General features: G+C 38.0%; 1 protein-coding gene across 45 annotated transcripts in view; it reads right to left on the bottom strand.

Moving 5' to 3' along the window:
- Positions 1-21,552, bottom strand: part of CLASP2 (cytoplasmic linker associated protein 2) — a 144,452-nt gene that overhangs the window by 78,155 nt on the left and 44,745 nt on the right. For 35 of the 45 annotated variants that reach the window (XM_058423275.1, XM_040078589.2, XM_058423242.1 and 32 more), the window contains one exon: positions 8,066-8,212. In XM_058423275.1, the coding sequence (XP_058279258.1) occupies positions 8,066-8,212 (147 nt within the window). Of the gene's footprint in view, positions 1-8,065; positions 8,213-8,714; positions 8,906-21,552 lie in introns of those variants that run through there. The other 10 variants (XM_040078756.1, XM_058423292.1, XM_058423289.1 and 7 more) reach the window with 1 other exon arrangement.

Raw genomic sequence — 21,552 nt, forward strand, 5'->3', positions numbered from 1 at the left:
GTCATTTGAACAGAAACAGCAGCATAAACTGGACAAAACAGCACAATATCTTAAAATACCTTTACAATACCTTGTATTCCTTACTTTATCTGCCTACGTTAGAAATTTGGCAGACACAGTTCTTCCCAAGAGAGCCCACCAATACTCTGCCTGTTCCATTAAAACATTCCTCCTACATGCCAGAGAGATTGTTCATGAACAAAGTTTCCATCCAACAAGTGAGTGTGCTGTCTCTGAGGGCTGAGATGCTAAGCAGATCTCTGCGTATAATTACATACCCCATGAGAGAACAGGAGCATGTCCCTCTGAGGTGGGACAAGCAGAAATTATGAGTGAGCTGCACTTAAAAGGAAGAAAGTGGTGCCAGGTTTTCAACTATTAGTATAGCACATCTCAAGCCTTGAGGGGTGACTTGTTAATCAGGTATACAAATACAGGACTCCTGTACTAAGAGGAAGCACAAAATAATTCTTAAGTGGACTGAAAATGACAGCACCAGCACACATACCATAATATTTGAAGCTGCTCTTGAGCATACAAATTCCTTTGGAATTATGTATTGAATATTACATGCTCCAAGAAACGTAGTCAGTAATGTCTGAAGCTGATTCTTAACACTGAAAGCATAGTTCCAACAAGTTTAGCCTCAATTCTTTTGTACACAGTTTCACAGGTATAAAAGATTAATAATACTAGTTCTTCACAGACATGATGTGGAGATCAATTCAATTAATAAACATTTACCAAAGACACAGTAAATAAGAAAATTACAAAGCAGGAAAAATAATAGTGCTATACCTAGTACAAAGTTTGGACAGCATACATTAGGTAAGACCAAAGCCTGGATGTGAAGGAAGACAAGCAGTTCCATGAACGGAGAGAACACAGATGCCTGACTTTTTAGGCTCATCTCAAATCGATTAATGTTGGTTTCTACTCAAATGGAAGCTCATGCAGTCATCTTTCAACTCATGCACAATGTTCACGCTCCCATGGTAATCTTTCAAAGCACTCATGTATTTCTTTTCTCTCTTGGCACTCAGTTTTCATAAATAATTGAAAGGACATGCATTTGCGACCCTGGCCCATTTGTTCAGTTTCAACAGGTGAGTTTTGAAGTTATGCTAATTTTATGAACATGATAGCATTAGTCTTATTTCAGTTTTTAATATAACTTCCTAATAACCTGTTTACATTTTACTTTAACTCGATCCTAGTTTTACATTTGAATGGGGGAAATTACACTAATTATTTTACTTTACAGAAATTACTGAGAACAAGCAGGAACACAAGCAATTGATTTGTATCATCCAAATGATTTGTATCATTCTGATGTCGAAACAGAATGATGTGAGATACTGTGATGTAATAGTTTCAATAATATAGAATTTTCATTACTGCTTTAATTCCATTCTGGAACAATCTAAACAGACACTTTATTAACAACAATTCACATCACCTGTCACCACAAACTACACAATTACCATTTTTACATGTTCTAGATAATACATTTTTATCTTTTACTTCTAAAAGTTCACTAGGGCAAGACAGAAGGTCAAAGTAGCTTCACTATAATGTGTTGGTTCTTTCTCCTATATTTTAAAGAACAATTTAATTCATATGTTCCAAAAAAAACATTTTCAACACAGATGCAAATACTTGTATTACAAAAAATAATTTCCATTCCCTGCTTCTCCATTTGAAAGCATATACCACTGTCAAAAGAAATGAAACAGGTTTCTTAAGACTCTTCTCCCACACACCAACAACACACCACCCTACAAAGAGGAGTAACACCTGCTACTCTGCAAAGCAGCAATGCAGGAACGTTTGGAACGGTTGCCTTTGCTCACTCTTCAACACAGTCCCAGTCCATAAGGACTCCAAGTGGCAGGGTCAGCTGATTTTAGTCCATCTTCCTCCTCCCTCCTTCCTCTTTTTCCTTCTAATTTAACACTCATGAATATATAAACAAATTGCTTCCCCTTCCTATTGCTTGAAATAATCAGTACTCAGTGTCAGCAGCTAAACAAGGGCTGGGTTGCCTTCCTTATTCTCATCACTGTCTGGTACAACCATGATTGCCAGTAAGACGTCTGGGACCAGAACCCCAGGCAGAGATGTCACAAGCAGGCTGGGCTACATCTTGCAGTGTGCTTTTATCTCCAGACCTCTTCATTCATGCCCCATTGGTACTCTCTCCCCATTTAATCCATCTATAAACTGACTTCCAGACTATGAGCCTTTTGAGAAAAGACTTTCTGATATAATATCATGCTTATACCAACACAATAAATCCTACAATCTAACTGAAATTTCTAGAAATTAAGTGAAAAACAGGGCAGTATGAACTATCACTTGGGTGACGCACAGAAAATAGAGAGACTAATGAACAGTGTTATGGACACAGATACATATTTTCTGAAGGCATATATATATTCATAATTTATCACGTTTGTTTTCATTCAGATTCCTTATTAAAGTGGATTTTTCAATCTCCCTGCTGAAGAGAGCTGCAAGGGAAGGTATTTGCTACAGGAATTGAAACCACAGTGCTTGCACAACCATTTATAATGGTCCAACGAGAACAGAGCACTGATCGTACGGAAGGGAACCCTAACCTCAAGTGCCATTCAGGGGAACAAACAACAAAATCCAGTCATTCTCAGAGGACATGGAAAGCTCAACGTCCTCCTACCTCCCTGAACTCTGGATTAGGTTAAAACAGCTGCAATTCAAGACCACAGGATTGCAACCCAGCAATTCCATGGGCAAGGATCTCTTGGGACGAAAGTTAATTGACATTAACTGTGGGGAAAAGGAAGCAAACAGGCATTCTGTAGCAAATTCTCTGATTCAGGCTCTGATACCCAAGGCTAATCTCTAAGGCTGCTCAGAATGACAAAAAGACTTTTTAGCTGAGATGTTGAAGAAAAATCCTTGAATTTCACTACCACCTGGAAATCAAAAGGTAACAAAGTACCAAAGAACGTAAGGGGTGCTTTGCTGACTAATATTACCTCAGAGCAGCTTTATGTCATACAAAGGGCCAGAGGAGAATAAGGAAAGGCAAAAAATTCCTAGTTCATTTTACACAACAAATACAGCACTTTGGAAATCACTTAATGAGGGCTAGCAAGAGTAGTAGAGGAAACCGTCATGAATTTATTTTCTATAGAACTCAATTTTTTTAAAAAACCCTTGTGGGCATTGATTATTATGAATTCTTTTTTGGTTTTTGTACAAGCGAACATAGAACTCTCTTGAGTCTGGAGACAATCGATACAGTGAGCATGAGTCTATCTTGTTTCAAGTCCATTCACTAACAAAGTGTATTTACAGTTCCACAATTACTGAAGCCCTTTTAACACAAATGTTTCTTAACTACAGCACATAGTTTTAATGAAGTTAACTTCAACTGGCTGAGATTCATCTGTCTTTCAGTCTCACATTTGTTTCATGCAGAGCCTTTTCATTTAAATTTTTTTCCTACTAAAGCCTCTAAGGGCTCCAAAATGTCTTCTGCTAAGAAATCAAGCCAAAGAAAGCAAACACGCACCATTTTAATACTTTTTGACAAAGAGCTGTATGTCTGTTATTGAGAAGGGGGAAAAGCATAATGACAGATATGAAAACCTAACTTAAAATTTCCTAAAGCTGGGAACAGCCTCCTACAGTTCCTTCATGTATGGGGTTACTACTACAGTTCTCACAGCCTTCCATTGCCAAACTGTTCACGTGGTTCAATAAAGTTTTGTAGTTACTTCTTTTCTACAGATACATTGTTTCAAAAAGTGTAACAATATCACCAGTGCACAAAAAAACCCCCCAATTCATAATATTGCGAGGCCGCCAAGGTACAAAGGATTCACAAAACCCCAATGAATTACCGACTAAAATACACCATGCAGTATCTTCCTGCTGAAAACACTATCAGTAATTTGAACCAAGGTGAACTTCATATAACACTAGGAATAATGGTCCAGCCCAACAGAGGTTTTCATTAAAAAATACAAAAGAAAGTGAACACAAACTTCTGTGATGATTATATTTCACCAGTAAGCATTTCTTCTAAAGGCCACATGGCTGCTTTGAAGAATCACCATTTCTACATTTAATCCATTTTAAAGACTACTGACCTAAACTGACATTTTGGGAAAAGAGAGGATGCCAGACTTCTTCTTCAGACAGCCTGAGGTTTCCTACCAACACTTAGATTACATAAAGCTTCCAAATGTCTACAAACAGGCAATTCCTTAGAAGACTTGGAACAGGGCTTTCACATTTGCACGAGAACTTGCCAAAGACCTATAAGAGATCTCGAACAGCAAAGGCACAGGAGTATAGCTCATTTGGCTGACATACTCAAGTCTTTTTCTACTGTAAATTAAGGTATCCCTTACGATTAAAAAGCTGCTTGTGCCATACTGCCAAGATGAAAGCCCCCAAGTATCCATTTCTGCAAGGGCAGAACACAAGAGTGCACATCCTCAGTAAGGCAGCTTTAGTGCAAAGAGCTCTTTCCAAGGCTCTACAACCTGAATGAAGAGCTGAGAGCAATTGCATCAGAAGTAAGCAGATCAGCTGTGCACTTGCTGGCAAAGGTCTAACTTGGGGAAATGTATTGACCACAGAGTAAGAAATATGCCAAGCAAAGCACTGTTCCTATTAAGTGGAAGACCTATCACTTCTCATTCATCACTAAGTGTCTGAACATCTCCAAGCAGAAAAGCCAGAGGAGAAACAGCCTGCTGGATTCTTTTCTCCCAGGGCAGTAAACCCCTGTGGCTGCCTGATCTGCTACTTTTTTGGCAAGCTGTCTTCAGTAGGCTTGATCATGCCTGTCAGCAAATCCACAAATCCTACAAGCCTTCCCATCCCAACTACAAATAGGAAAATGTCTGGCACAGTCATTCCCAGCACAAGGAGAGAGAATTCCAGGCTGAGTAGGACACCGGTATTGTTCATATAAATACCTGTTTCACCTGCCTCACCCGGACAATGATGTTGCACTTCCAGTGCCACCAAAGTACATTTCCTACATTAAATAGAAAATGCCTGAAACAGTGAGAAATTATTTTTAATATCAGATGGGTCCTTTCACTTGAACAGCACATCTGGGCAGTGGTGGAATTACCCATTTCTTCATTAAGAACCATGTCCATGATGAACATAATGAAAAGCCAAGCACACAGGCATCTGAAGCATAAATTCAGCAGGTGTCAGCAGACAAGAAAGCCAGCAGCATGGCTAAGGAGTTCCATTTTCTCAGCCTCAAGACAGGGTAGCCTCAAATGCTTTCTGGACCCAGGAAAAAACCTGTACTTTGCCACCTACAACTGAGGAAAATACACCTTTGTCAAGCAACATCCTATGAAAAGGATCTCTGGGATCCTTTAAAATACAAAAAGGCAGTTTAAGTGAATGGAACTTGAAGTAATCTCAGCCTTTGCTCAACACAACTTCTGTCTGCACTAAATTCTGCCTGATCACAGAAGTCTGAAGAGGAGAAACTGCAGTGAAAGATTTGCTTCACCTGTATGTCACTTACGTGACTTTGGAGAATTTCGTGAAAGGGAAACAAGAAGCAACACAGATAAGAAAATGCTGCTAGTTCTTCCTCCAAGGCTGCAACTTCTGAATATGGATTAATGGATATTTGAGAGACAGAAAAGAGGGACAAGCAGGACCAACAGGTGGCAGAAGCACGAGGTGAGCAGTGGAAGCCTGAAATACCCATCCAGTGCTTATGAGGAAAAGGCGAGAAATGGCACACCCACTGACTACTGACTTGGAATGCAGTGCTGAGCACAAGGATTTGGGACTGTAGGATACAGCTGAGCCCTACTATATCAGCAAGAGCAAACAACTTCCAGAACTATAAATTTACTCCACAGAGATGGTAATTTTGAGGCTGGAGAAAAATCTCAGGTGTCCTTTAGGCACCTGCAAATTAGATCCTACAGAAACTGGATGTGGCAGAGCATCACGGTTTTGTTGCAGCCATGAAGATCCAGGAAGTCTATCCATAAGCAGAACAGGATGCCCTAACTGGACTCTCCAAAGACCATGGTTCTCTGTGGAATAAAGCCTCCCAAACCCAGCATTTTGTCCCATAATGACAGTGTGGCTCTAGACACTTCATCTGTTCCTGTACATATCTCTAGTAGCTGTTTCTGACCCACTGTCAGATGGGACACTGGACTGCTCAGATTTCTTGTCTGACCTAGTGTCATTGTTCATATTAAGATTATTACAGGAAAGTCCTCACTTCTGGAAGAGACTATGACCTTTTTGTTTAGAGAAATGCATTCGGCATCTACATTAATGTTCTTGATTAGGCTAGGAGATACAGGATTTGTAAATATTCTATTAAAATTCTGACTACAGACACTCTATGGAATAAAAAAAAGAATGGAAATAGATGGGTATGGAAACACACCCCAGTGTTTTCCACAGCTGAAAGGAGATGGTATAAAGCAAGAAATGACCAAAGTACTTTGTTTTTGGCATGATTAATTTTAGTATTTTTTAAGTCTGGCAATACAGAAAAAGGAGAAAAAAACAACATAATAATTTTTGGGATTTTGATCTGCTTTACTACTGTATTTCTAGATAAACTGAAAAATCAGTGAGTGGTTATTCTGTTCTTATCTCCCTTCACTTTGTATCTCCATGGTTTTACTGCAGAGCATGTAAAGTGAAAAAATGTAAAAAAAAAAACTACATTAAAAACCATCTATATTTAATAAAATATTATTAAAAACTATACTGAAATAAACAGGAATCCAAAGCCTTCACTTCTGGCACTATGTTAGTATGTTAGTCTTGCATGAAAGAAACACCACGTTTCAGGTTAAAGGAGATTACATTATAATTAGTTGTTTATTTATATCTCCTTATTTATAATACTTACCATGTGCAATAATAACAACAATAATAAATATCAATGAGATAATTTCCTTTATGGAATCTTTCAGGTGGTATTTTCTAATACTATTCTGATACATATTGCTATCAATTCTCAGTCACACTATGACAGTGCTGATCCAGCCCTATAAAAATCTTTTCAATTTATTAGGAATTCTTAAAATAACAATTAAAAAACAATACATTTTCAAAACATTAGCTGTATCTTAGTAATGTGAAAATACTTAAGGCAGCTTGTTTGCCATGTATATTTTCCAAATTTTATATTAGCTTTGCAGATCACACAGGGGATTACATGAACAGGAACATGGAAAAATTACTTAAAAAAAAAAAAAACAAAAAAACCCCCCCTTACTAAAAGAATCACTTATTCATAAAACCCCTGTACCTCAACTGTGGGATATTTCCACGGAATTATGTATTTTTGCTAAATGTGTACATGAACCACCAAAAAACCAGCCACTTCTTTAGCAGTAAACACTTGCTTTTGTTAGACTACCCCCGCCCTAAAAAAATGCGGATTTCCCTGTTCAAATATCATAATTACTAAGCATTCCTCATTACACTGCTTTGAAGCCATATCATGCAAAAAAATCCTGCCAAGGGTTTTGGCTCTCATTTTTCATCTTTCACAACCAATTTCACAATACTGGCAGTTAAAAGAATAATAATAAAAGTCACCCAGATGTAATATACACCTCTGATGAGGGCTCTGGGTGATGGCTAATCCTTTCTAGCCATGTGAAATAGTGCAGACCTACAGTAAAAATTCTATTGACACAGACCTTCTCCAGAATTTCACAGGATATTTATATATAAAATAAGTGCAGTGTGGATTCCACCAGAGACACCCATATATATATATATTCATTTCACCAACATAAATGCTTTCTCCAGACATTAATTTTCTTCATGAGAGATCTTAATAAGCTCAGCGTACACTCACAAAAACAGACAGACATGCACACACCTTTATAGATGAATAATTACATAAAACAAGGTCCCTTACTGTTCTCAGCTCTGCAAAAATACTGCAGTCATGAATTAAACATCACCTTCCAAAGTTCTCTGTTTTGTGCCTGCTCTGGCAAGGTTTCTGGGAACACTGATTAGAATGTGAATAGCTTTACATTACCTCCAACCTTAGGCCCACCAGCTGATCCTGGCTTTCTTGCACTGTTTGAAGGATTTCCTGGCTTTTTAGGTGCCGGAACCTTGAAGGCTGAAGCAGCTGATGATGGCCTATTTCCATCCACTGACTCTTCATCATCAAAGCTTTTGTCTAGAAAAATATACAATAAATAAAAATAGAGCTATTAGAATGGGTGTATTTTCATTTCCTAACCAACTGTTTTCCTTCACATTTCACAGAAATTCACAAAATGCATAAATAAAAACAAGTATTAATCAGTTGGTCCTGTCTCTGACCTAGGAATAAAATGACAATGGGAGATAAACAGCATTTTCTACATCTCAAGTTCTTATAAATATTATTTTACCTTCATAATTAACCACGATAGAACCGAGCATAAAAATGAATCCTACACATCCTCTCCCACAAAGGAAAAATATCTTTGCACAGACTGAATTTTTTAAACCATTTCTTAATATTTTCCCAAAAGGAAAGCCCTTAATATAATTTTTATCATTCCAGTCTACCAAAGAAAAATGTTTCTCCTTTTCCTTCTTTCACTCATGCATGCATTTTCTGCTACACATCCTCCCACAATGTGTCTAACTAGCACTCCCTGTCTCCTTCCTTCCACCCAGATTTTTCAACTTACAATCACAGATCCTCTTGCAGATCAGTCGCCTCATTCCTCTGATAGCTCTTCAATCCCCTCACCAGGACAGACCCAGCACCTCACATGGCCACATGCAGTAAATTCTTAATACTAATCAAAGATTCTATCAAAATCTGCTCGCAAACACCCTAGATCCACCACTGAGATTTGTGCCGGCATCTTTCTCTCTCTTCCCTGCACTAGGTGCTGCACAACCAATGAGCTGCAAGGTGACATCATCTTCTGGGAGCCAACGCCAGAGGAAAAGGTGAAAATTCTCCATGCAAATAAATTCATTCCCACACACGGTATTTGCCACTATTCCAACCCTTCGTTAAAAATATTAGACAGGCAGACAGTATTCCGGGGCTTGCACTCCTCTTTCCTATCATTTCAGGTTTGTGTATTTTTAATCATGAAAGAAATTCATCTCTAGTGACTAAATAGTCTCTATTCTAAATTCAAAATATTGTGCCTTAGAAGAACCCTAACATATTCCAACAACAGAACATAATGCTTTCCCCACCCACTTAGGGAAGAAGGATTTATCTATAAGCTTGAGCACAGAAAACATACCAGCCTATGATTCCTATAATAAATAAAATGGGCGAGGCTGAGATACAGCTGCATTACAGTAATGAAAAAAAACCCCAAACAAATGAATTGCAAAAGCTTCATCATTTCTGCATTGGTTAACTGTTTACCCATCGCTTATTCAGAACTTGCTCCCAGGGAAATGTCAACTATATTTAACAATGTAGCCTCCCAGAGGAAGGCAGCTTGCATTAAAGGGTATAGCAAGGTTTTGTCCAACAGCATTTGCAGCACCGTGGAACATCAGAACACCCTGCATTTAATGTGTCCAAGATCACTGCTGCTATAGTTAGTACATTTTTCTAGCATTTGCCAAAAGCTATGTTTTGCAGTTATGAATCTCCACGATCCAAGAAACAAACAGTCACAAGAAAAATATGGATGCATATTAACAATTTCCTTTAACATTATTTCTTCCTCTCCTATAAACACTGATTTTTAAGTGAATCTTGCTACAAGTAATTGTTTGGCTCTGTAAACTCCGAATCGGAGGAAAAGGCATCAGCCTTCCCCCTCACTGTCCTCTGTGTTGCCATGGAAACAGCACTCCGGCTCAGCATACGGGCTGAGCCAGAATACATTTTGCTTCCTGATGCTTTTACTCTCACTACCTTAAATAGAACCAGACATCAAGATTTTGAGCAAGGGAAACCACTAACACAAAGGCCAGATAAAGTGAAAGGGTTTATACTGTGACAGGAGGGTAAGTGGCAAGGGTTAATATCTAAGATATCTGCAACATTACAGGTAATTTTGAAATAGCATTAGAAATAACTTGCAATTTTTGAACAGCATGAACAGTTCAACACTGACACGTGAGTATGGAATCATGAAAACAGACTAGAAGTGAAAACACGCTTTGCAAATAAAAATGGTTCTGTTGCTGCACTTTCAAACCTGATGAAGAAACAGGCAGGACTTTCACGCTACAACCCAACAGCTCTACAATGCAGCACTGATATGCAAATATTGCACAAGCCTTTGAAACAATAAAGTTATTTCCAATACAATCCTAAAAATAGAAAGTTTGCTCATTTATGCAGAATCTCCTAATCAAGAAAAATCTAGACAATCCTAAACAACTGTGTACTTTGGAAACTAGTGACTCAGATAAATAAATTTTATTTTTACCAAACAATTCATTATGAAAGAGTATCAAAGATGGGTAATTGTAGTAAGTTATTGCTCAACCCCAAAATGTACAAACAGAATTAAAAAAAAAATAATGCAAAGGGAAATGTTTCAACGTACTGTTGTGTCATCAGAGGATACATTAAATAGTGTTCTTGTAATACTGTCAAATTACTTTGCCTAGCTAAAGAATATCCTTTCATGCATTTAAAAGATTGTTAACACTGGATTAAAAATCTACTGTGAAATAGTTTGACACAGTTTTTCAGTCCACATGAAACACATCTTTTGAAAATAAATGCCTTTAAGATACACAGAACTGACTGAAACTACTGATACATGGGTGTTCTCAAGCAGACTTTTCATGGTTTATGTTAAAATAAATTTAAAATTGCTGTACAGTTACTTGAAATGTTCCAAAATAACAGCACAGTACCATAAGCATATAAAATTAATGGCTGAAAAGGATCTGCCTGAATTCTATTAATGCTAAAGTGATAATGCAGCTGAGCCTCTTTTGTTCTGGATTTGTTTTTTAAATAAACATAAGCAGCAAAATTTCATACTGTCTTTTAAAGAAACCAGAGGTTTCCCCACCCTCTTTTACACTTTTATTTCCCTAGGATTTACCATCAAAATCCTGAGTGATCTTTAGGGACATTACATTTTCAGAAATATGCCTTATACTGTGAAGATCCAAAACCTGAAGTCTTTATTTACAGCACTTCATGAAAACAAAGCATTATATTTGCTTCCCCTACAATGTGCCTTCCGTGTGCTCTCACTCATCTGCAGTGATCCACTTTACTCCTGTGAAAGCATTTCTGAGTACTTCATCATGGAGAAGCCCAGCTCCAGTTGTAACTGCTGTTCCCCAGGGCATCATCAAGGAGCAGTTCCGCTCAATCTGGCTTTACTACGTGTCTTTGGCTGGCCAAAGGACCAGGGATGGAGCTCCTGCCAGCCAACACGCAGAGCACAGGGATGGCTCTATTTCAGTATCAAACCATGCCTTTAATGTTAGTTTTCTGCAGTCTACAAACAAAATATATTTCTACCACCCAAGTCACCTAAGCCTCAGTTAAGCCCCACAACACTGTCCTTGTACTTGATATGTAATATTTTAAACCATAGTGGATAAGGAGTTTTGGAAGTAAGCGCACCATACAGAGAAGAGTCTGGAACCTAGTATGCCAAATGCCAAAAGCTCCTGCAGAAACCTGATGAGCAACAAATGCTTTCATTCTGGTACAAGCTCTCTTCCAGATGAACAACTTCAAAGCAGGGGAAGAAAAAAAATCAAGAAAGGTTTTTATCTTCAGAAAGCTTGGAACTCAAGATTCAAAATCTGAGCATTACAAGTTTTCTCTTCTAATGAAGGGCAGAGATCTGCACCATAGAGGATGTTCTGCAGGCACAGTGCACCAAGTGAACTGCTATCGATGAACTGCTATGAATTTCTATAAAACCTTTCAAGAGTTGTCTAAGAAATCTTTCCAGTAAAAGACTCTTCAAACCAGCCTGCAGGACACATAACAACCTGAAGTCTACCACGCTTTCTGAACTTATGATTTACCAAAGTTCTTTCAAGACTAAATCCAGACAGACAGACTAAAACTTGAACTACCAAGAGCATTAAATACCAAAATTCTTAAGAAACAAACTATGCCATTTGAACTAAAAACATATGTGCTATCTTCCCGCCTGGTAGCATTACTCTTGGGGGCCAGATCACAAATATGTAGTGTATGTTTTCTGAAGTATTCAGAGAGATCAAAGCATAAACATTTATAATGAAACTCGATATTCAAAGGACATTTTAGTACTCCCAATATTTTAAACTTCAAAACAATCTATTTACTGTGATTTGCCTATAGAGCAGTAAAGGTAATTATGTAACCAGTAAACATAAAGATCTGTCCAGTGACAAGGCGAATCTAGAGAGAAATCTAAAGTTTTTCATACCCAGAGAGAAAAAATATTTTATTTTGAAAGAAGATTAAATTAGAATAGATTTATTGTCACTGCAACTCAAGCCTTGACTTTAACTGGTTTGAAAATTCATATAACTAATGTGACGTTCTAATATCCTGTAAGTCATACTAACAGAAAAATGGAATCAGTATCACCTACACAGCAGCACAAATACAAGATCTATATTCTACAAGTGCTATTCAGCAGCAGGAAATCAGAAGTTAACTGACTTAACGCAGATCCTCAAGTAACATTATAAGAGCGAAAAAACTTGATCCCTGCAGTAATACTTACCTAAAGCTGTCAATAAAGGCAAATATGGATACTGTTTTCAGTAGCAACGCCCTACATATCTAACACAATGAGGGTTGTAAATAGCAACTCGCAGTATTTTACTGTAGACTGACAATAGTCAAACCAGAGAACGCAGTATATTTAATATTTAAATTGACTTCCGTTCAAGACATTTGTAACAATTTTGCTTCAATAACTGGTATTTACAGGCTTTCCTAACAAATACTGTGTTTTCTACCTCCTGTTAACACTTTGTCACACCACAAAATACTTCAGGACAACTGCAAAACCCTGCCCAAGCAAAAACAAAACCCCAAGAAGATGAACTCTTCACATTTTCCAAGTCACTCCCTCATTCTGGGCCTACCAAGACACCCATTACCACTCTTCCTTCAGTGACTTACAAACATAGACTGCATCAATCACTTGGAGCATCTGGATCTGGGACTGGATCATTAGCTCAATTCCAGATGAACTGGGGTGCCCTACAACAACTCCTGTCAAGCATGACAATGAAGCCGCAAGCATTACACATGCATCAAGTTAGCTGATCCCTCTAATCCATACTTCAAGCCAATGCCCCATATCATTTAGTGAGAACTTTATCCCTTACACATCAGGCATTCCATACAGTCCAAATCTGTTTGTCCTGACACAAAGGACAGGATTCGTTTGCCTAAGCAGTCATCTAAAACCAGTTTAGACAGTCCTGGGCATCCTGTCTGGCGGCCAGCTGACATTCCAGAAGGCCACAGATCTCTTGTGGGTCTCGTGTCACACGCCTGCTTGCTCCGTGTGGCTACTGGGGATACAGCAAGGCACACCTACAGCTGGACAGGAGAATTGCACCAAGAAGCTTCAGATCTACCATAAAGGCATCACTCCTTGGCATGCTCCAGGTGCCACAGCAGGTCTTGGGATCCTAAACCACTGGGAGACAAATTCTCATGCCCAAACAAAAACCTGCCTCCCCAATGATGGTGCATGGCTCTTCCAGACACAATAGTGGAGACACAGAAGCAACATGGATTTAACTTTACTTCATGCTACCTCCTTTGCTCCTCTTTGTCTTCCAGAAGGAAGCAACTGTACCAATGACTCAGTGCTGGCAAATGGTTCTCTTCTGTGCAATATATGGTGATGCTCGTCAGCAAAATCTCAAACTCCTACCAAAAGAGACTCCTTTTCCTGCAGTAACCTCATAGGGGATGGATGAGATAAAAAAATATCAATGAGAACAGTGTTTAGAGAACAACAGAACTTGGTTCAAAAATCCCCCAAAGATCTTAAACCAAACATATTCTTTTACATGCTATTTTTTCAGACAGTTCCAGTGAACTAGTGTCTTAGAAAAAAAAAAAAAAAAAAAAAAAAAAAAAAAAAAAAAGCCAAGAAGTAAGAGGAGCAAGAGTCAGTAACAAGAATAAGGCAAATATTTATCAGTTAAATTTTGCTGTTGATCCGATCTCAAATTTTAATAAAGTTCCCCTAACTTTTCAACAAGCAAAGCAGAAGACAGCTCTCCTACATGCCACCCATCAGTTACAGCACTTTTGGTGTAACACCTGCTCACACCTGCTTTCAGGTTTTTTTTTTTTGTTCTGGTTTATGCATTTGGTCTTTTAAAATGTGACCCTCAATGAATAGGACAAAATAAAAGAAGGAAAATGAGGAGGAAGATACTAGACGTAAACAGACTTTTTACAAAGAAATATTTAGGAGAGGCAATGGCACATGCTGTGGTAATTATCCACACTTATACAGGCCTATTCTAATAACACTAGTAGTTTATGCATTCTGCTCCATAGTTTAAAGAATGACTATATTAAAAAAAAGATGAATTCAGAAAAAATTTAACATATCCCCAGTATTATTTTCCTAACCCCAAAGAAAAGTTAGTCTTACAGTTTATCTTACTACTGTCTGGCTAAAAGACAAGATTTAACTACAGGTTTCAAATAAAGCTGCAAAAGCTCAAATAAGCAACTGAGCTAATTTTGCTCCCAAGTAAAGCTTCAATTCCATTTCGAGCTCTAGAATATCTCCTGTAAACCTAAGTACTTTTCTAATTTTTACCTATTAAAGTTTAAGACTGTTTCTGCAAATCTTGCCATATTTTATACTTTTATAGCATCTGTAAAATTACCATAGTCCACATGTTTAAATTAATTAATAAATAATTTATAGTACTTTATAAATTCTTGCAGTTGGACTTTGCTTTGTTATGCATGTGTAACATTTCCCAAATGTTGCTCTCAGCAAACTTACTGAAATCTGAAGATGCAGTCAATATCACTGTACTTTAAAAATCATCAATTTCACTATATTTACATCTTTCCTGAGGCACCTACCATAGCCTTCTGAATCAACACCTAATAGTCTACAAACTACTATAAACAAAGCATCATTTTCTCAGTAAAAGAGGAAGAGAAAGACAATGAGGTTCTCCAGAATACATGACAAAGCAACACCTAAACAGGATTCAAGACTAAACAGCAAGGCTTAAAATAAAACTACGTAACGCTATTGTTCTGCAACATCTGCAATATGTTATTGCTCTAGGACATGCTATTTGAACCACTATGTCCAATGGTGAAATGTTAACAATCAGATGCTTTTTAGGCAGGGGCAAGGCAAAAAAGGTGTAGAAAAGACACAGATCTACCTTGCATATGAAGTCAAATTTAAACACACAGGCTGAGTTACTAGCTGTAACACAGAAACTGATGGGATACTCCTCTATTTTAGCACAAAGTAAAACATGCCTACCACAGCACAAATGTTTTGCTCTCTTGTGAAATACCATAATTAAAACTGAGAAAGACAGTAACTTCTGAAGCACTCAATATCTCTGCTAAATGAGTGAGTACTCCCTCAGAGAGTTTCCCTATCCAGACACTGATTAAAATGAAAACAGGCAATTCACTTAAAACCATGATAAAAAAAGAAAGAAAAAGTTCTAACAGAATTTTTACTTGATGCCTGGTTAACTTTTGTGAGCCACTTTACACATAAAAGACTCATAATTTCTATCGGAAGTGATGATTTATTTAACTGTTTTAGCCTGTCAGAATGCAGTGCTCACTTGTGGCAAAACTCTTCACTCCATTGCTTAAGCTGCCCTTTAAAAAAGCTGCCACTTCAAGTATCTTTTTGAAGTATAAACTCCATTATTTGCATTTAAAATGTTCTGGAAGTCAACAGCCAGTCTTTGCCCAGTAGGCCTGGTTCAATTACTGTCTTCACTATCTCAGCTCCAGAAGTCATTCTATTTCTTTCTTCACAAATTACTTTTGCTTATACATCAAGTGTCTAACTCTCAATAGCGCCAGCATTTTCTTCAGTGAATCTAATGACTTATTTTAAAACCAGTATGTTTATCACAAAAATACATTTTATCTAGACACCACTTTCCATAAACTGCAAAATATGGCTAGCATTATCCATGCGTTTAAGTTCAGAAAAGTAGAAAAAAGGACAATCATAATTACCTATCTGCAGCTAACTCAATGAAACAACTGATATCCAATGAGGAATGATTCAATCCTGGACACTTCCAGCACTTAATTCAGTCACACAGAAGCACCTGGGCATAATGACTTGAATTTTCAAACTAGCAATTACACCACAGCACGGGTAAGAGAGGCACTCCTAAGTACCACATTCATCCATCTTTAAGGTACATCACAAGTACGTGTGATAGGGAAGGGGCATCGGATACGTATAATATCAATGACAAGGTTTACAAACACGGAGCTTAAATTGTGATTCACTATTAGAGGGTGACACTAACAAATGTAATTCTACCATCAGAGAGATTATAATAGCAGCTAACATTTGCATTAGTTTTTAGTATGGCAAATTTCTGCATGCTCAGCTCAATTTGCACGTTGGAAATGTAAAACAGCAAGGCAGATTAACAAATAAAACAGATCCTAGAAGCAGAAAGTGTAATATGAGCACATAGCAGATAAAATGTTGAGAGACTTTTCTGAATTTTAGATCCATGTAGTTTAGCAATCAAAAGTTAGGATCTGCACATGAAAACATGCACACAGAGCACAGAATAAAAGGGGTTGTTAACGGCCTTTCAGCTCATTGACCCACCTGATCTCTGCCTCTCTGTCAAAAGCAGAGATTAAGAAAATATGGCAAATTATCTTTATTTTACTCTCAATGCTGCCACTTCACTTGTGGGTAGTAAATCTGGTGGTTTTAAGAGGCCCAATTCTCGCCAAACTGGACTTCTTAACATAGAATCATAGAATGCTTTGGGTTTTAAGGGACCTTAAAGATTGTCTAGTTCCAATCCTCCTGCCATGGGCAAGGACACCTTTCACCAGATGAGGCTGCTCAGAGCTCCGTCCAACCTGGCAGTGAACTTCTCCAGGGATGGGGCATCCACAGCTTCTCTGGGCAGCCTGCTCCAGTGCCCCACCACCTCCAGTGAAGAATTTCCAGTCTAAATACACCATGTTCAGCTTAAAGCCCTTGAGCCATGCCCTTGCAAAACATCCCTCTCCAGCTTTTCTGTAGGCCCCCTCTTGGTACGGGAAAGTGCTGTAAAAGGTCTCCCTGGAGCCTCCTCTGCTCAGGAAAGGGGTGCCCTGGCCTTCTGATCATCTTTGTGGCCTCCTGTGAACTCACTCAACAGCTCACCTCCCTCGCCCTGCTAGCCACACTGCTTTTGACACAGCCCAGGACAGAACTGGGTTTTTGGGCTGCAAGCCCACACTGCCAACTCATGTCCAGACTCTCATCCATCAGCGCCCCAGAAGCTAAAAAGCTCACACCAGAGCTGGAAAATCTGAAGTGCCTGGTATTATGGCTAGGCAGTTTTAGTAGTTGCCATTTCTCTAATTTTGTGGGAACATGATCCAACCCCCAAATAATACAGAGAGACCGTTTCTCACAGTGCTTCTAATGAAGTTTGTAAAAATTGACTCGACAATGCAAAAGAAATTTTAAACAAAAACAATCTACACAGAAATGTAGAAAGTTTGACCTTTAAGTTCAATAGCAAGCCTCACGCTGTGCAAGTTGATTGACCAAAGGACTTTTATCAGGTCAACAAACAAAACAATCCATAATGATAAAGGATTTTTTGTCAAATAGAAATCTACTCATGCTCATTGCTTAGGCAATCATGGAACACCATGGAGCTCTTGACATCTGGTGAAAGCAGAAATATTTAATTTGAAGAAACTAAGGTTTTTCTGCAGGCTGCCAAGAGCTTTGTTCTACAACTTCAGCCCTTCTCACCTTTCCTCAGGCTCCAACCATCCATAACTTTCAGGGCTTTTAAGTTTTTCTCAGTTGAACAGAATTTTCACATCAATTAAATATACATGAAAAGGCACCAGAGAAATTGTGGTTCCATGAAATCTTGTTGTCTACACTCCATACAGCTGGGAAACTCCAGTGAGTTTTAAATTGTAGTTACTTCTTATAAGAGTCTACATACACAGCTGGTTTTCAAAAGATACTTTCTAGTTATCGACCACTCTTTCCAGCTCTTGCTGTGAAAGTGTACTTTGATGACCAAGCTGAGCAAAGAAAGCAGACACAAAATCCAAAACACAAGTCTTTAAAACCAAGATGCTTTTATAAATACAATATACAGAATGGAATTCGTGATTCAAGTCAATACTGGAGGAGACCCTTCACCTCTGAAGGCATTTCAGACTCTGAAATGATCCAAATGTAGCTTACTTGCTCATCAGTATTTACTACAGGAACACTATTAAAAATAACATGTAACAGTACAGAAATGCTCCTTATATTTCATAGACAGCAAAGATGAAAATAAACCCTGCAAGGCAAATATCCAATCGGTCAAGTGGAAGACTCTTGCAACATCTATCAAAGGAAACCCTTATCAGGCCTTAAATTTCTCCTGAGGCTATTCACAACTCTAATGTTTTTGTTGGTTTTTTTTTTTTTTTTTTTTTTTTTTTTTTTTTTTTTTTTTAAATATACCTATAATATTAACAACAACAACAACCACCCCCCACCAAACAACGAACATAATATTACCATTAGTCTGGAATAATCAAAAATGCAGATAGAATGGAAAATATCAAAATTATTATTATTATCATCATCATTATTATTGTTATGTAACTTGTTCTTAAAAACTAGTAACTCCTAACTGTCCAGCACTCCTGACAACCAACACTTTTGGACAATAGATTAAGCATATCTGGAAAACTTTTTGGTGAACTCATGTTTCATGCTTAACGAAAACATCAACAACCACCACCCACTAAATTCCTTGACATTTTGCAAATGTCACTTAGGAAGAAAAAACTTGTAGCTATTATCTCAGAACATGTTAAAAATCAGGTGTACTTATCATTCTACAAGCTATGCTGGTTTTGAGAACACAACCGTGTCATATGCTTGCAGCTTTGCTTTTCACATAAAAAATGCTGTGAGTTGCACCTTGAATTCTTCCTTGAATTATTTTTTCTAGTCACATCAGTCTTGGACCTTGCTGTATTCATCCACTCTCTTAGTAGAAACTGTGTCTTTTCATATAGCCCTTGGCTTGTTTACACATTCCCTCCCTCTCCCACTCGGCTGCTTCACTTTCCCACTGTTCTTTTACTGTCTATTATTGCACTTTATAGACAAAACACAACTCAGAATCCATGTAAATCACTGGGAGTAGCATATGACCTTACTGCGGAAAGAAGCTTTGCACTGGTTTGCTTCAGAACAGGAATCACATTCCAGCTCACGGTATCCGTCCTTCCCCTCTCAGGCTCTGCGAGCCAAGCCATTTCCCAAAGCCATGTGGCCACCAACTGCTAATAACAGAAAAGGAGTGCAGGGGAGCAATTACAGGAAAAGGAGCCAGTGCAGGTGCAGTCAGCGTGTTAAAGAAAACACAGGCCCAAACAAGAACGGAAAAGGCAACAAGTGATACGCTTCTATTCCACACAAAAACTTCTGCTGCTATTTCTATTCCCATACCCAGGAGACAGCTCTGAATGGTACAAAGCACCACAGTTATAGCCTGACCAATTTCTAGAGCAGTGTAGCAATTGCTTTATTATCATCACTCACAGGATTCTGTTGGTTTAAAAAGTCTCCTACCACAGGATAAGAAAAATCAGAAATACACCTCAGAAATCCACATGCACTAAAATGTCATATATATTTTTAAATCAAGCTAATGGCTCAAACATCACTGTAGCTTTTATACCTTTAATACGTCCAATTCCTTTTTCAGTCAAATGTAAAGTATTGAAGCTGTACAGCATGCACACTTCACAGAAACTAGTTAATCAGATTAAAGACTCAGGAAGACAGCCTTCCCTGAGAAGAACATCAGAGAATGGAAGATAATTGTTCTCATGCTTTAGGACCATGTATACATTAATCAAGTAGTTTGAAAGAAGACAAAACACAAAATTTGATAAGCATATGCAGTAAGATAGAAGGATAATTTCTATTCATAAACCAGTCACATATGCTTCATCATCTAAAATCTGACAAGTGCTTAAAGTCATGAAACATCATTACACTGTATGCCATTTACATTAAAATACACTAATAAATAAAGAAGTGCTTATTCATTATATGAAACATAACAGTATACTTAGTATACACTAGTACAACTAGTGTGTACCGAATATGTCCTCTTACAAAGCTGATTACATGCTTTTAGATAGCCCTCAAATACCTTATGTCTGGTACCGCAATATGTTTAGTACATCTTAAGAAAACCTATGTCTAATCTTCCCTTTAAGGCCATTTGTAGTTTTAGGCAGATAATTTTGTCCTTATCCTAATTACCTTGTTCAACTGGGATCAAGGTAGTCCCTTCCCTATGAAATAACAGGGAAACAGCACAGACAGCCAACAAGGTGAGAAAACACCAGTGGAAGCTGCCGAATTACAGACCCTGGAGAGTTCACGCAACGTGATGTGCACACTGCGATTCTGTTCGCCACCTCCCCAGCAGCCTAATCTGGTTACCAACAGATAATGGTAGAAATGCATTATCCTCTCCAAGGAACAAGGAAGCCAGAGCAAGGAACAATTCCTGGCTGGTTTTCCTCCACAACTTGCAGGGCAAGCATAGACCTCCACTCACACAAGTATGTGAAATGCCTTTAAGGTTGAGGCAGCGCATGCTTTCCCACTGGCATGCATTCAGTACAGCAGAAGTTACGGTCCATTTGTTTGCTGGGCCACAAGAACAGGATTATTTTTTTCCCCCCCTCTATATTCTTCCAACAGTAGCTTGGAGAGCTTGAGACAGATAACACGGCAGTAAACAGAAAATCTGGTTCTTCCCTTTAATCTCCACTTGAGAAATCAGATTAAGATTCAACTGCCATCACATTTTATTTACATTTCTGCTTGTGCTCAAGAAAACTGGAAAAAAATAATCCAAAAGGTTCTAATAAGCCAATGTCTTGCATTCAAGATAAAATTGACATTACCATTTCTAAACAGCATTTCTGAATGCTCTGCAATTGTGTAACACATCTAGGCTGATTGAGCGAGTGAACCAAATAAGACAAGTAAAAAGATCTGTTCTCTGGAGTATCCGCACAATGGCTTCAGACTAGTCTCACAAAGTTTAACATACACACTGGCCACAACAAAGTGACATTTTGCCAAGAAAAGACATTTCTCAAAGGCTGCAGAATCACTAACCTTAAAATATTTTCTTCTGTGTTGCATATATTAGGAAGATATACAGAATATTTGCAAAACAGAAGACTGCAACCAACCATCATTAAATTTAGGAAAAAAGATTAAGAAGTTTTCTTAATAGTAACTAAGGTTTTGTTTTCCCTTGCAGTTTCATAACACAACATCAGAAGAC

The sequence above is a fragment of the Hirundo rustica genome, chromosome 1, assembly GCF_015227805.2.
Source record: "Hirundo rustica isolate bHirRus1 chromosome 1, bHirRus1.pri.v3, whole genome shotgun sequence".
NCBI classification, from domain to species: domain Eukaryota; kingdom Metazoa; phylum Chordata; class Aves; order Passeriformes; family Hirundinidae; genus Hirundo; species Hirundo rustica.